Source organism: Furipterus horrens, unplaced genomic scaffold (genome assembly GCF_987537825.1).
Source record: "Furipterus horrens unplaced genomic scaffold, mFurHor1.1.pri manual_scaffold_11, whole genome shotgun sequence".
Taxonomy (NCBI): domain Eukaryota; kingdom Metazoa; phylum Chordata; class Mammalia; order Chiroptera; family Furipteridae; genus Furipterus; species Furipterus horrens.
This window is the reverse complement of record NW_028327181.1, coordinates 81059277-81075721: the sequence shown is the minus strand read 5'-3', so window position 1 is coordinate 81075721 and position 16445 is coordinate 81059277. Positions and strand designations below refer to the sequence as shown.

Below are 16445 nucleotides of genomic sequence, written 5' to 3'. Positions count from 1 at the left end.
CCCAGACCAGGGAAGCCTGCCAAACATAGGCAGGCCTGAGGCATCAGGCCCAGCTGAGCACGGAATCCCACCTGACCCAGCTTTAAGCATAAGCCTTAGTGACATCTCATTAGAGTGAGAGACCGTCCAGTTCTGTACAGTCATGCCAGTTCTGATTACATGCCCAAATCTGCCCCCCGCAATACTCCTGCTTCTGTCACAATCTTGGCTAAACTTTCTCTAGGTTTGCCTGACTCCTGCCCAAAAGCAAGGCCTCCCAGTACCAGTATTCAGTTTGTGTACTGCACAAGACCATTGAGTCTTAGGGACACAGTTTACATTGCTGGTATAGGATAGTATATATATATATATATATATATATATATATCGTCGTCGTCGGCAGCCGTCCGTCTCGAGAGACGATGGTGTAGCTTCTTAAGAGTCTATCTGCACCGCCGAGAATGGCTTTGCAGTCCGACTCGGGAGTGACACGGTATCTGTCTCCTCCCGTGTTGAATCGACATCTTACGATGACGCTGGAGTGTCCTCTCCAGTGAAGCTGAAGCTACAGAGCCTGGGCAGGGTGATATGGAGGGTCTGCTGTTGCCCATGCAGCAGACCCCCCCTCTCTTCGCAGCTGAAGGGTCCAAGGGAAAGACGGAGTCAATACAGCTTGGCTTCAGGTGCGCCGCAGGAGTTGCTGGTGTTGACTACAACGTCAAACCGCCTTAGGGACTCCGGCTCCGGATTTTCTGTCGGGGTTTACTCCCTTAGCCTTTCCCCTGAAGAGGTATGCCGCAAGGCAGCGGAGGTTTTTTTTTTTTTTTGGAGTCAGAGTTTTCCTTCTCTGATGTGCCCTGACTGGAAGATTGAACCAGCGACACTTAGCTCGCAGGCCGACGCTCAATCCACTGAGCCAAACCAGCCAGGGTTATATATATATGAGTGTGTGGTGGCCTCCCCATCAAATCCTGGGTCAGCAGGGAGCCCCTTCCCACACAGGCACAAGGGCCATGGACATGCTTGGAAAAACACATGCACCGGCTCACACGCATGCAAGTGGTTTCACCCCATCCAAATTGTGCTGAGTCTTCTGCCTTTTCCTGACAGTCTGCCATCTGGGATGTGATTCCTAGCACATTCACTCCGAAGTGCGGGTGCTTGCCAATTTGTGTTGACTGGCATTCAGTTCAGAGGTGATGTGTGTGGGTGAGAATATGGGCCCAAGTGTGTGTACCTAGGGGCTCTGGAGAGCTCTCGGGCAGAGATGAAAAGAGCTGGGAGTGTGTCTATGCAGTGACAACTTCATCCAAGTCCTAAGAGAATAGATATGTTCTCTGGTTGCTGATTTAAAATGTTTTTTTGGAATTGCTACATTGGACTGTAGTGATCATACCACGAAGAGCGTTGAAAGGCAATCCACAAAATGGAAGATGTTTGTGAAGGATTCATATCCAAAATACATAAGGAACTTTTATAAATCAGTAAGAAAAAAGTAGACAGTTCAGTAGAAAAATGGATAAAACGTTTGAAAAGGCAACCCACAAAAGAAGATATCCAAATAGCCAATGAGCACATGAGAAGATGCTCAACTCTATTAGTCATGAGGCAAATACAAATTAAAACCACAATGAGATGCTACTACACATCTGCTAGAATGGCTAACATGCAAAAGAGAAATAATACCACATATTGGTGTAAATCTGGAGCACCCAGAACTCTCATACACTGCTGGTGGGACTGTAAGTTGGTCCAACCATTTTGGGAAACTGTTTGACCATATTTGCTAAAGCTTAACATATACCCACCCAACAGTTCCACTCCTAAGGACATACTCTCATATATTCAACAGAAATGAGCACACATATTCACCAAAAAACACTTCCAAGAATATTCATAGCCTTATTATTCATAAAATTCCCAAACCTGAAGCTACCCAAATGCCCATCAACAGTAGAATGGATACATATACTGTATTTAATAGTGCCTTAAACCAGTAGTTTTCAAACTTGAGCATCGGAATCACATGGAGAGCTTGTTAAAACATAGATTGTTTGGCTCCACCTTCAGAGATTCTGATTTGGTAGGTCTAGGATGGGGCCTGAGGATGTGTCTCTTTAACAACCTGCCAGGTAATGCTGTTGCTGTTGATCGGGAAATCATACTTTGAGAGTGGCTGCCATAAACACTCAAGGTTTTATTCTCTCATGTAAAAAGCCCAGAGGTTGGCAGCCCAGGGCCCGTATGGCAGTGAATTGTAGGGATCCAAGGTCCTTCAAGTTTTTCTCTCTGGCTGCATAAGATGTGTCCTTTGCCTCATGGTGCAATATAGCTGCTTAAACTCAAACCATTAGGTCTTCATTCCAGCAATCAGGAAGGAGGAAAGAACAGAAAGAAACAAAATAAAATATTACAATGCCTTTAAGTGCCTTTAAGGACATTTCCTGGAAATTATAAACCCCACTTACATTTTCAATCTGTTGGCCAGAACTTAATCATATATAAAAAACTTATTGCAAGGAAGGCTGGGACTATGATTTTTATTCTGGATGGCCAGGTGCTAGCTAAGTCAGGGGCTATGTGAGTAATGAAGAAGGAAGAGTAGATATTGGGGACAGCCAGAAAGAGCCAGAGAACATACCCCATCCCACCTGATCTGCCCAAGGCCGAGGAGCCAGGCCTGGGCTGGGGGCCTAGACCCAGCAAGTTAAGATTAAGTGATCTCAGATGAGGCAAGCCCCCTTACCTCTTTTTGTTTCGTGTCTTTGTCTGTAAAATGGGGACTCATTCATGTCTTCATCCAACACACATTTACTGAGGCTCTTTCCTGGTCTGGCACTGGGCTGGGCCCAAGATGGAAAGGAATAAGTCAAGGGCACTGGATACGAGGTTCTAATAGTCCATGGGACAGGTGGACAAATACTTCTGCCCTTCTGGTGCAAGGTGAGGGGTATTCTGGGGGGAAGTACAGGGAATGGCCCTGACCCAGCCAGGAAGTGGGACTTGGGGGTGGTCTCCACAAATAGCATGTCCTCCTAGTTTTAGTGTTGTTGGAGGAGCAAATGAAATACTAGATATTATGGTGGCTTACAAACAGCAAAATACTGTAGAGAAGTTTGTTGCTTTTCTCTCTGAGACACAGACCCAAATTGGGTGTAGGGTATGTAATTCCCAATGCTGCTGAGGCCTGCCATCAGGAGAGGCGATCTGAAGGAGAGGATGAAGGGGCTTTAAGTATGGGTGGAAGCCATGGATGCTTGTCCCCAGAAAGATGTACTTCAATACAGATTTTGCCATGTAACTTCAAGGGCTTCACAGACCACTGAAGCCCACTGAAGGACCTCATTTAAGAAATGTTGTCATAGAGAAAATCTCCATCTTGGCCAGTGGTGGTTTTTAGGAGCTCCGGGATCTGAGACAGCAGTTTCAAAAGGTTTTCCTCAATAATGCCAACTCTGCAGCCAAGACTTTAAGCAGCAAAACCCCTGTGGCAATGGCAGTGGCAGAGGTGACTAAGACTGGGCTGCAGTTTCAAGGGACCCCAGTGCTGGGCAGAGAAGAAAGAGCAGAGTGAGTGGAGGGGAGGCAAGGGAATGTGGACAGAGGAAGAGGAGGATGGAGGCTAGGGGCGCCATGGATGCCTGGTGCCAAGAGCCAGACAGGTCTGCAGTGCCTGTAACAGGGGTGGGATGGGGATGGGGAGGTTGGGGAATGGAGGCTGGGTAGGCATCAGAACTGGCTTTAGGCCAGTGTCCTCCAGCTGGGAGGCAGCACCCCCGCCCTGGGTCCTGTAAGAAGTGGGAAGTCCTGGTGCAAGGGGGTGTCAGGTGAAGCCCTCAGAACCCTAGTTTCTGTGCATTTGGCCAGGACCTTGGTCTCCTTGGGAGATGCCAGGCAGGTGGGAGGTAGGGTGTTTCTTGTTTTCTCCTCTCTCTGCTGTCACCTCCATCCCCTCTCTTACTGATGGCACAAATGGTCACAACTAATGGCTTTCTATGGACCCCTCAGAACTAATGAAGCTGTTAACAAGCAATTCAGTAAATGAGTTGACACCACTTTATCACTGCCCCCACCCACCAGCGCCCCTCTGCCAAGGGCCACGGGGGAGGCCACAGACTGCACAGTAGCTCATGGACCCCGTGGACATAGAATGGGGTGGGGATGGAGTCTGTCACTTCAGCCAGGCAAGGGAGGTTTGGGAGAGAGTGTAGGGGGAGGTACAGGTGAAGGAGGAGGGGAAGATATGTAGAAAGGGGTTGGTGGGGATGGTGGAGAAGGGTGGGGAGATGCAGGTGGCAGACATTGAGAGAGAGGATAAGAAGAGATATTTGGGGGTAGGGGTGAAGTGAGGGCCCCCCTCAGTACCAGACACTGGAGTACAAAGACAGGAAGCCCCAGGCTGAGGAGACTACAGTTTGGATGGAGAGGGAGACAGATACAGTAGCCCCTCTATATATTGCAGTTCACTTATCGCGGCCTCACTGTATCATGGGATTTAAAAAAATAATATATTTAATTATTTATCGCAGATTTTTTGCTATATTGCGGGATTTTGCAGTACTGTATATGTATGTTGTTAAAGTTACATAGGTTTAAGAGTGTAGAATATGTTTAAGAATATAAATAGTGTTTATAAAAGTGTAGAAAAGGTTAATAAGGGAGTGGGAAAGGTTAATAAGGGACTGGGAACGATTTATAAGTGTGTGGGAAGGGTTTATAAAGCCTTAAAATATATATAAATACTAAAATAAATGTAAGGTGCCTACTTCGTGGATTTTCACCTATCGCGGGGGGGGGGGTGTCTAGAATGTAATACCGCGATAAGTGAAAGAATACTGTATATCCATTATTATTGTTGTCAAAGCAAACCTGTGACACAAGCTTTATTGTTCTCCCTTTACAGTCAGACTCAGAAAGGTCAGGCAACTTTCCCTAAGGCACACAGCCGAGAAATACAAGTCAAATGCAAACTCAGAGCAGTCTGACTCCAGAATCCATACTCTTTTCCACTACCCCTGTTCATAAGAATGTAGAAAGGATCAATAACCAAGTGCTGGTGAGCATGTGAAGCTATTTACAATAGCCAAGTGCTGGAAACAGCCTAAGTGCCCATCTGTAGATGAGTGGGTCAAAAACCGGTGGTACATTTACACAATGGAATACTATGTAGCAGAAAGAAAGAAGGAACTCCTACCTTTTGTGACAGCATGGATGGAACTGGAGAGCATTAGGCTTAGTGAAATAAGCCAGGTGGCAAAAGACAAATACCATATGATCTCACCTAATATAGGAACCTAATGAACAAAACAAATGGCCCACTTCCGGCCAAGATGGAGGCCTAGACAGACACTCTGCATCTCCCTCTACAACTAAGAAGAAATACAACTACCTCAAAACTAGAGACAACCATAAGTTTGAGAAAACTGAGCTGCATGGAAGTCCAATAAACAAAGATATAAAGAAGAAATACTCATCCAGACAGGTAGGAGGGGCGGAGCCAGGGCGGAGAGGACGTGGTGTGGTGGTGGCAGCAGCGGTGGCAGTGGCAGGCTGGTGGAAAGTGCAGTCACACATTTTAAAAAGTCGGGAGGGACACCTGGGGAGCTCTCCCAGCACCAGACCAGACCACACAGCTCATGGTCCCAGCGCCGGGGAAAATAAAGCCTCATTGCTTCTGACTGTGCAAACCAGTGTGGGGTGGGGTGGAGGAAGAAACTGCCAGTCTCTCAGAAGAGTGTGCTTGTTTAAAGGGCCCCCACAGTCCTAGAACATCCGCAGACCCACCCACTCTGGGGACAATGGCCAGGGCAACAGCTAGAGAGGCGCCTGTCCCATACAGAAGTGGGAGAAATGCCTGGAAAAGGGGTGAATGCTGAGCAGACAGCATTGTTCCCTCTCGGACCCCTCCCCACATACAGTACCACAACATGGTGAAACAGGTCACCCTGTACTGATGAATACCTACAGCTCTGTCCCTTACAACATAACAGGAGTGACAGCTCTACCTAAGACACAGAGGCAAACAAACACAGGAGCCTGTCAGGATGAGGAGACAAGGAAGTATGGCCCAAAAGGGAGAATGGATCAAAGTTCCAATGGGAGAACTAAGCGACGAGGAGATAGCTAACCTAACAAATGAGGAGATGGCCAACCTAACAGATACAGAGTTTAAAATACTGGTGATAAAGATGCTCACAGGCTTGATAGATATGCTTAAGCACAGCAAACGCATAAGGGAAGAAGTGAAATCTATGCTAAATGAAATGAAGGAAAATCCATACAAAACCAATGGTGAAAGGAAGGCAGCTGGGGTTCAAATCAATGATTGGAACATAAGGAAGAAAAAACAGTCAACCAGTACAGAATGAGGAAACAAGAGTTGAAAAAAATGAGGAGAGGCTTAGGAACCTCTGGGACAACTTTAAATGTGCAAATATCTGAATGATAGGGGTGCCAGAAGGAGAAAAGGAAGAGCAAGAAATTGAAAACTTATATGAGAAAATAATGAAGGAAAACTCCCCAAATTTGGCAAAGGAAATAGACATAGACGTCCAGGAAGCACAGAGAGTCCCAAACAAGCTAGACCCCAAAAGTACCACACCAGGATACATCACAATTAAAATGCCAAAGGTTACAGATAAAGAGAGAATCTTAAAAGCAGCGAGAGAAAAGCAGAGGGTTACCTACGAAGGGGTGCGTATAAGACTATCAGTGGATTTCTCAAAAGAAACGTTGCAGGCAAGAAGGGACTGGCAAGAAGTATTCAAGGTGATGAAAAGCAAGAAATTACAACCAAGATTACTCTATCCAGCAAAGCTATCATTTAGAATGGAAGGGCAGATAAAGTGCTTCCCAGACAAAGTAAAGCTAAAGGAGTTCATCATCACCAAGCTATTATTATATGAAATGTCAAAGGGACTTAAGAAAAAGATCAAAACTAAGAACATTAAAATGACAGCAAACTCACAGCTATCAACAACTGAATCTAAAAACTAAAAACAAAATCCAACTAAGCAAACCAGAATAGGAACAGAATCATAGGTATGGGGATCATTTGGAGGGTTATCAGCTGGGAGGGAGGAGGGGGGGAAATGGGGGAACGGTGCAGGGATTAAGAAGCATAATCGGTTGGTACAAAACAGACAGGGGGGAGTTAAGAATAGTTAAGAACTTACATGCAGGACCCATGGACATGAACTAAGGGGGGTGGGACTGCTGGAGGGAAGGGGTACTGGGAAGAGGGGAGCAAAGGGGAAAAAATTGGGACTACTGTAACAGCATAATCAATAAAATACACTTAAAAAATTAGCAAAATAAACCCAGAGGCATGGAAACAAAGAACAGACTGATAGTGACCAGAGGGGAGGGGAGAGGGGGAAAGGGGGAAATAAGGAGGAGGGTCTAGTTAGGGAACTAGTATAAATGGTCTATGGATGTGGACAACAGGGCGGGGATTGACTGTGGGAGAGGGGGAGGTGGGCAGGGCAGGGGAGAGCAACGGGGGAAAAATGGGACAACTATAATAGGAAAACAATAAAACAAACAATAAAAAGACAAAAAAAAGGAAGCAACAAATGAAAAAAATTGTATAAACCAATGAAACAAAATGTTCAGAGATTTTTTTATTATATAAAAAAGAATGTGGAAAGGGAAGAAGAGAATACTTTGACTTTATCTGATTTGCCTGGTTAATGGAATTACTTGATTAGGGGTGGAGGTGCCACAGCCTCCTTGTGTCTGGATTTCAGCAAGGCCTTTGGGAGAGTCTTTCCTGACATCCTGTAGACACAAGGGTGAGGATGTGTGGGGGAAATGACTCAATGGCCAGAAGGATTTCTAATTAGATGGGGCCAATTCTAATGACAGTCATGCAGAGCCGAGGCAGTGACTTCGGACTGTGGGGCTCTCTGTCTCTGGGTCTGTTCTGGTTAACATTTTTTCCTTTTCCCTCCCTTGTATTTAGTTTTTATTACTCAAGTAATATATGTTTGCTGTAGAAAAATATAAACTATAGATAAGCAAAAAGAAAGAAAAAGCACCCAAATCTCACCAACAACACTCATTGAACAGTCTTTCCAACTTGCTGTAACTTGGAAAATTTTCATAATAAAGTGTTAGGGATAAAAATCCTACTAAAGATAATTCACCATTCACATTTAAAGTGCATCCTGCCAATCTTTCCTTTAAAAAAATTTTTATTGTATTTATTGAGGTTGCTTTCCTTAATTAAAGTATGTAGGTTTCCAATGTACAGTTCTATCTGCCAATCTATTGCAAACAATAGCCATAAAATGTAGCATTTTATTGGGTACTTACAATGAACTGGCATCATATCATTAAGGCCTCATAACCCTTTACAGGCACTTTTATGAACTACTTTTCACATGATAAAGCTGGAGCTCAGAGATGAAATAACTTGCTCTGGCCACAGAGGCTGGGTGAACAGCTAAAGCAGAGTTTGAACCAGGATTTGTCTGACTCCAGAGCTGCACTCTGAGCAATTATGGGATCCTGTGATCCCTAAAGTGAGCCTAGACCCACCCCGACCACCAGTCAGCCAGTGCCACTTCTGCAGACGGTGCTGGTGCGCAGGTCGTGGCCCACAACTGTCTGAGTGCTGCGGGCCTTGCTGGTGTGCCCGGTGGCGCTGGCCGACGCCTACCCACTTCTACCCGAGACCCTGAGCGAAGACGTCACCGAGGACCAGAGCCGCCTCTACGCCGAGCTGCGCCAGTACCTCCACCCGCTCACTCGGCAGCTGTGTGACCAGCGGGCGGAGCCGGGTCTCTAGGGTTCCCACCCTCAGCCAGGCTTCGCCAGGGGTGTGCCCATACCTGACCGCGCCCATCTCTGACCTCGCCCCCTAGGTTTGGGAGAGGCCTCAGGTCGGAAATGTTCCTCCAGAAATCAAGAAGTATCTTATCCAACCTCCTGGGCCGCGCATTCCTCCTCGCCACTCGCCCTGGCCCCGAGAGTGGCGCCTGGTCCTGCTGCCCCGCAGAGCCCCCACCCTACACGGCCAGCTAGCACTTCCCTCAATCTCGGCTTCCCCGAGCCGACGCTGGGATCCTTGCAATTCCTCTCTTTTCCTTCCTACAGGCCGGCAGGCACCTTCAGGGGTTGACATCCCAAGGCCCCCTGGGAGATGCTACCTACATCGGCTTCAGTTGCATGTTTGCTCCAGACTCCGGACCCTGGATTCCTTCTCCTGACCGCGCCTGGAGGGGAGGCTTTGTGGTGGGGTCCTCTTTCCATTTCTCTGTGCCTTGCCCCCACTGAGATGGAGATCTGTGTGTGGTCGTTTCCCTGACCTCCAAATAAAGAGCACATTTCATTGAATCGGAATGTGTGCATTTGTATTTCCTTTCGCTTCTCCTTCGTGGAGGTGGCATCCTGGTGGGAGAGGAGGGTGGGGGTGCCAGAGAGCCGGAAGAAGACTGGAACCTCAGATAAAAGCCTTCCCAGGACTGGGGTGGAATGAGGGCTCCTTCTGCTCTTAGCTAAGAGAAGACATTTCTGCCCTGCGGGGGAGTGGACAGCGCCTAGACAGTGACTTCTCTGGAACTCTCCAGTCGGATGGCAAGGGGCAGAATGAAAGTCCTTGAAAAGGAGTAGGGAGAGCAGGAAGAAGAGTCACTGGAGGATGGGGAGGGCGGGAAAGAGCATGCTAGGCAGCCTAGGAGAATGGAGGGAGACAGAACACCACCCGCCAGATGAAGGTGGTTGGGGGCACCGACTAGGCACGAACACCCAAGGTGGTTACCCTGAGGAGATGTATTACTAGCCCTTAGGACTGTAGTGGCTGTGGGCTGTGATGGGGTCCAGGATGGAGCTGTGGAGGAAGTCATTTGGTAGGTACAGTGTGGGGTGGGGTGGTCATTGGCAGTATGGAGGCTGCCCTTCCTCTCAGCAACCAACCTCCCCCACCTTGCTGAATTTACACTCTGCCTAAATCACTAACTGTGCCTTTCTGGTGACAAGGCCATGGGGACACCCTTCTGTGCACCCCCTCCCTTTCTCTGGACTAGACACTGAAGGCTGAAGGCACTGTGGATGTATAAACTAGTCTAACCATCATCCTTCCACACCTGTGACTCTGAGGAATCCCAGAACTTCTTTGAAAGATGATCTTCCTTGAAACCCTTCCTTCCCAGCCACTTTCCTCCAGGAAGCTGGCCTTGATTGTCCCTGATGTGTATTCTTCCCGCGCTCTGTGGCTATCCAGCTTTCACGGACACTGTCTCTGTGTCCTGTCTCACTTCTAGGTCTGGGAGCCCCCTGAAAGAAGAGCCTATGTCTCCCTGGTCAGACACAGCCTCCACAGTCTCTGGGCTCTCTTGGGACTCTAGTTTAGCAGGACCCGGCTGAGCCTGAGGTGGGGAGCTGGGGAATGAAAGGGAGAATCAGGCTGAGGCCAAATCCTCAGATTCATAGAGGGTAAAAAGGGCAAGTAGGCTGGGGATTGTCACTTTGGAGGGTAGGGGCCTTGCGTAACTATTTGCAGTTAGGTGACTCTAGGAGAAGACCTTAAGGCTGGCTACAGGAGAGGCTCCTGCATGGACACAGCCTGCCCCAGGTGGTGTCAGAGCTCTGGCTCCTGTCCTCCCCTGCACTGCTTTCCAGCCTCAGTTGAGACAGGGCTAGAAGCGTGAGGTGGAGGTAGGTCTTGGCACTGGTGCAAGTCACAAGCTATGTGGACTCTGGTGTTCTAAGCTTTTGCCCAGGTCACCCCCTGCTTGCAGAGCCTTTTCCCTTATTTCAGTCTGGACAACATCTTCGGGGTAGTGTTCACCTCCTCCCAGAAGCCTTTCCTGATTTCTTGGGATAGAGTTAGTTTCTCTGCTCTCCTCTCTCTACTGTATAATCATTATCTGAGACTCACTTCCCATCCCATTTTCTCCTTGTCTTTTCTACTCCAATTCTACTGCCCCTGCAACAGGAGAGGTAGGGTGGGAGCACAAAGTGGCTGCTATGAACTTTGGTTCGTTTTGTCGTCAGGTGAGTGGGAGGATGTGTATCTATGTTGGTGTCCATAGTTCCTTGTCTGTTGTTTGATCTGGGAGGACTGCGGCCAGTTTAAGACTAATGCGAAAGACCCTTGGTATGAGCTCTGTATGACCACAGTTTCTACCCAGCTAGACATGTCTGGTTGATCCTCAGTGACATAGGCTAAGTTCTCATTTATGTGGAAGGTTGTTGAGTAAGTGGTTGATCCATTGCTTATTGAACCCAACCAATGTTGGAGCAGGGGGAGCCTTAGGTGTAATTAAAATTTTTTTAATTGATTTATTTTTTTAAATTTATTTATTTGTTTGTTTGTTTATTTTTAGAGAGAGGGGAAAGGAGAAAGAGAGGGAGAGAAACATCACTGTGTGGTTGCCTCTCACTCATGTCCCCAACTGGGGACCTGACGTGCAACCTAGTCATCTGCCCTGACTGGGAATCGAACCAGTGACACTCAGCTCGCAGGCCGACGCTCAACCCACTGAGCCACAGCAGCCAGGGCCTAAATTTATTGTTTGAGAGAGAAAAAGAAAGAGAAAAACATTGATTGTTGTTCCACTTATTTATGCGTTCTTTGGTTACTTCTTGTGTGAACCCCGATGGGAGATTGAACCTGCAACCTTGGTGGATTGGGACAATGCTCTCACCAACTGAGTTCCCTGGCCAGGGTAGACGTATTACCAATGATGATAGCAATAGCTACCTTTTTAAAAAAAGCACGTATGTGCTAGACACTGAGCTATTTGTTTTAAATATGCATTATATTGCTAGGATATTGATTTGGCTTCTTAAATGGAGACAGAGTTAACAGTAGCTTAAACAAAATATAAGCTGATTTCTCTTTTACACAAGGTGTGAGTGGCATCTGGGTAGTCAGCAGCTCTTCTCCATGAGGACATCTGAGAGGCCAGGGTCCTATTTTGTGGCTTCCCCATAACCTCATCTACGTGACTGAAGATGGGCCACCATCGCCAGTTCTGGTGTTCAGTCAGTGGGAGGGGAGGGATGGGGAAAGGGTAGGTAAGCTGGTTACTGTGCTGCATAACACATTACCCTAAAACTTAGGAGCTTAAAACAGCCATTATATTTCACTCATGATTTTGTAGGTCAGGATTGAAGGGTTTGACTAGGCAGGTGCCACTTGGAGTCTCTCACATAGTGACAGTCAGAGGTTGGCTGGGGCTGCAGTCGTCTGAAAGCTCCACTGGGCTGACATCTAAGATGGCTCACTCACATCTGATGGGTGCTGCTGGCTATTGGCTGGGAGCTCAGCTGGGGTTGTTGACGTATCACCTCCATGTGGTCTCTCCAGCTTGATGTTCTTGGGTAGTTGGACCTACATGGTAGCTTTGGAGACACTCTTGTGACAGGGAGTATGGAGAATGTGATGCTGGTCAAATTCCTTGCAGTCTCCTATGTGGGAACCTCCATTCCCCTCACGACTGTACACTCACCTTTACCCTGTGACCCCAGGAGTTTCTGGGGTGTTCTTAGTCTCATCACAGCCCTCACGCCATCCTCAACACTGCCCAATGGCCATCCGCCCTGTCCCGGAGGGCATGAGGCTGGGAAGGGGGAGAGGGACCACTGTCATTTTCATTTAGTCCACCTGCAAGTACTTGGTGACTTCTCCCAGCAGGGCTCCTTGACTAGTCCTGGGAACTGATGAAGAGGAGTGAGTGAGAACCAGCCATTGCTGTTCTGGACATGGTCATACTGTTTAAAAAGCACATCCACTATCTCTTCCTCCTCAATTGTCACAACATCTGGAGAGGACCCAGAAGAGGAATCTGTTGTTTGCAAAGGAGAAAAACAAAAGCTACAGGTTCAGTTGACACTGTGAAGTACCTGTCATTTCTTAGGCTGTGACAAAGCTGTTTACAAAACTATAAATGGCCTGTGCACTTGCGCCAATCCCCAGATCCACCATCTGTTGTGGGGGTTGGGGCCTGACGAGGACAGTGGCCAGAACAGGACCCACCAGGCTATAGTCGCATGGGAACTCAGACCCTTCCAACTAGAGTTGGAGCCTGGCGCCCCCTGGTGGCAGACTGCAGCCTCTGCCTGCCTCACTAGAGACCTCACCTGGGACCCATGACTAATGCACCTCCCTTGATTTGCTAAGTCAGAACGGAGGACCAAATGCAGGGGCTTATGGAGACAGAACCACCTCCATACTTGCTTTGTGGAAAGTAAGTTGTCGGTTGAAGCATTATTGTTCTTGTTGTGAGAAATGAGAATTGAGAGGAATAAGCAGAGCACCGACGTTTCCTCGCTATCTTGAGGAAAATTAAAGCTCAGATGCCCGTGGCATCACCTCCAGTCCTCACCCTGGTATCCCAAACCGCTCTCCTAACACACGCTTTTAGTGTCTTGATTCGGGACAGTAGAACCTCAGGGGCGAGTAGTCCTTTGCTCCCTCTTCAGGTTTCTGCGTGTCAATCAGACACAGCCACTCACTGCTCCTTGGCCTGGGGTGGGAAAGGGACACAGAGCAGGGAAGAGGAGGAGGCTCCTGGGGGGTGGGGGTGGGAGACTGCTGGGATCAGTGGGGTTTGGATTCTAGGCCAGAACTTGAGTCCTAGACAGCTGTGTGACCTTGGGCAAGTGACTTCACCTCTGTGAGCCTCATGTTTCTTAGACAAAAAGTGGGAAATCATAGCAAAACTTTGATGGCCCCACTTAGTCCAGAATTTGAAGTTAGACTTTATTTTAAAGCCTGACTCTGCCACTGACTAGTTATGCCAGACTTAATGACTCTGAGCCTTAGTGTCTGAATCTGTAAAATGCGTTATTATAGGGACTCAGTGAGGTGGTTGAGCTGAAAGCCCTCAGGAAAATTCAAAGCTTTGCAAATGATGCTGGTTTTTATCACTCCCATGGAATGGGGGCTCTGAAGTAGCTACCAGAAGTTGGTACCCTAATTTGCCCTGAACCCAGGCACCTCAATTCTAATTTTGCCTCCTACACACCAGCCAGAGAGTGGGTTTCTCCTTGCCTGGGTCCCTACTCCTTTCCACATTGCCTCGTTACCTGATGCATCTCCCTCATTTCCACGCTGTTCTAATCCCAGACTGGAAGGGACACCTCGAGTCTCCATCCTTCATCCCTGGTCTCAGAGCCCCAGCCTCAATCTTCTGCCCTGAGGAAATTCCTTTGATGCTTTGGGTTAATCCTTGAGGGAAGTGAGCTGTTCCAAAGCTTGCAACCAGAGCCCTTCATTATCCTGAGAAGCCAGAACCTCACCCTCCTTGGACCAAGCCTGCTCTGGTGCCCAAAGGCAGGTGGGGGTCCACAGGAGACTTACTATGGTTCACTTTTACCCATTACACTGCTACATCTGGCATTCACAACACTGCCCTGTCCCTCTCCTGTCCCTGGCCCCAGTGAGCTGGCTGGCGTTGCAGGTACCAGGGAGACCGTGGGAGGAGGGCGTGAGGGCTGGTGAGTGAGGCTGACAGAAGGCGGGGACTCTGGGGGGCTGAGGACTATAAAGGGGCAAGGCTGAGAGCAGAGGACCCATCCAGCCTAAGGCAGACACCTGCTTGGTCCAGGGCCCATTTGCTTAGGACTCAGGGTAAGTGATCTCAGCCTGCCCCAAGGTCTGGAGGACTTTGGGGGATTCCCTGGGGCTAGGGCCTGGGATGGGGGAAAGACTTGATACTTTGCTGGGCGGGGGGTTTCCAGAGGCCTGAGGTCCTGCATGGGTCTGGCTCTATATCAAGACAACTCTTCACCCTGGAAGAGCAGTTGACTAGAAGACTGCAAATGTGTGTGGCAAGTGGTTGGTGGTGGCTGTGAATACAAATGTGTGTGTGACTTTGACCTCGGGGGTGATTGGGATCCATGTGTGTGACCCTGACTGTCTATCTGCATGTCTATCCCTGGGAGGGGTTAGGGCGCAGACCCGCAGGTCACTGATTTCTGTCCTTTGGTTCACAAGTTTATTCTGTGTGCCCTGCCCTGTAGGTGAGGAGAGCCCTTACTTCCACCAACCCCTTCCCACCAGCCCACACCCCACATCTGCCTTCTCAAAGCCATCAGGCCTCGGGTGTCATGCATCCTGTGTCTTCTGCCCCATGCCCTCACTTTCTCTGCTACACTTCTCTACTTTGCTGAGGCCCTGGCTGAGCTCCGGCGGCTGCGCTGCTCAGGAGAGGAGCTGTCTATGCTTTCTAGGGCAGCGTCTGGGAGGTGGGGTGTCAGGTCCGCGTGGCTCTTCGCTCTGGAGAGGCTCGGAGAAATGGGTGACGGGCTAAGGTGCTGGCAGGTGGGCTCTGTTCTGCCTCCGTCTCCCCTGCCACTCCTTGCTCCTCAGATGGCTGCCACCCGCCACTGCCTCTCCGTGCTGCTCCTGTCTGCCTGTGTGGCTTTGTTGCTGCAGCCACCACTGGGTGCCTGTGGGGCCCCGCTGGAGCCGGTGTACCCAGGGGACAATGCCACACTGGAGCAGATGGCCCGGTACGCGGCTGAGCTCCGCAGATACATCAACATGCTGACCAGGCCCAGGTGTGTATGAGAGAGAGGGAGAGAGGTCTCAGTTCCCTCCCCTTCCACATTCCTGGGAAAGCAGAACCTCTCTGCTGACCAGGCCTGGGCCAATGTGCCCGTGGCAGGATGGTGCCCAAGGGCAGGAATGAGGCAGGTGGGCACAGTGCGTGGTTGCCCCAGCTGCCTCTCCCCTCCTAGATATGGGAAAAGAGACAAAGAAGACTCACAGAACTTCTTGGAGTGGGGTTTCCCCCACAAAGCTGCCCCCAGGTTGGTTTGATTTCCTGCCCTGTGTACTAGCTCCTTGGGGCTGAAATGGGAGTTGGGGGGGGGGGGGCGAGGAGAGCATGGTCCGGGGGGCGATGCGTCTGAGGTCTCCTGAGGGTGTGAGGACTGCTCACTCACACTGCCATGATCTGCCCTCTCCTCTCAGGGAGCTCAACCTGATGGATGTGTGATGCCACCTCCTGCCTCCTTGGACTCCAAGGGCAGTGCCAGCCCAGCTCTCCCCTCCACACCCTTGGCTCTGGCCAAAGCCTGCTCCTCGCTCCTGCATAGGCTAAATAAAGCAAATTAAAGGCATAGCCTCTCTCTGTGGACCTCCGGTGGGGGCAGGAGTAGCCAAAGGTGCAGGAGAGAAAGGGGGAGGGGAGGCAGGAGAGGGGAAAGGAGGGGCAAACTGTGGCCTGGAGGGACTCAGGGACTCCCCGAAGGCCACTCAGTGAGTCAGTGAAGTGGCAGTCTTAAGCTTGAGTCTTCCCATTTCAGCGCCTATAGACTTTCCTGATCATCAGCATGATGACAGCCCTGTCCCCACCAATTCTTCCCTATAGTTTAGTGTCCTTGGCATGGGGGCTGGGGTGACAGCCCATTCCAGAGGAATGACTGGTGCAAAGATAGGCACCGGCTGCCTCAATGACAACAGAACAGCCCTCTGGGCAGGTCACTGCGTGTTCAGTTGGAGCACAGCT

At 49.3% G+C, this 16445-nt stretch overlaps 1 protein-coding gene and 1 long non-coding RNA gene across 2 annotated transcripts; both read left to right on the top strand.

Annotated features, from left to right (window-relative positions):
- The first annotated feature begins 8542 nt into the window (after positions 1–8542).
- Positions 8543–9318, top strand: LOC149998556 (uncharacterized). The gene is made up of 2 exons (XR_016514341.1): positions 8543–8864; positions 9079–9318. It is a non-coding gene; the product is annotated as an uncharacterized LOC149998556 (long non-coding RNA).
- Positions 9319–14515: 5197 nt separating this feature from the next.
- Positions 14516–16058, top strand: PPY (pancreatic polypeptide). The gene is made up of 4 exons (XM_090292240.1): positions 14516–14560; positions 15302–15492; positions 15673–15744; positions 15908–16058. The coding sequence occupies exons 2-4, from the start codon at positions 15302–15304 to the stop codon at positions 15930–15932; spliced, it is 288 nt and encodes a 95-aa protein (XP_090148366.1). The 5' UTR covers positions 14516–14560; the 3' UTR covers positions 15933–16058.
- Positions 16059–16445: the final 387 nt, after the last annotated feature.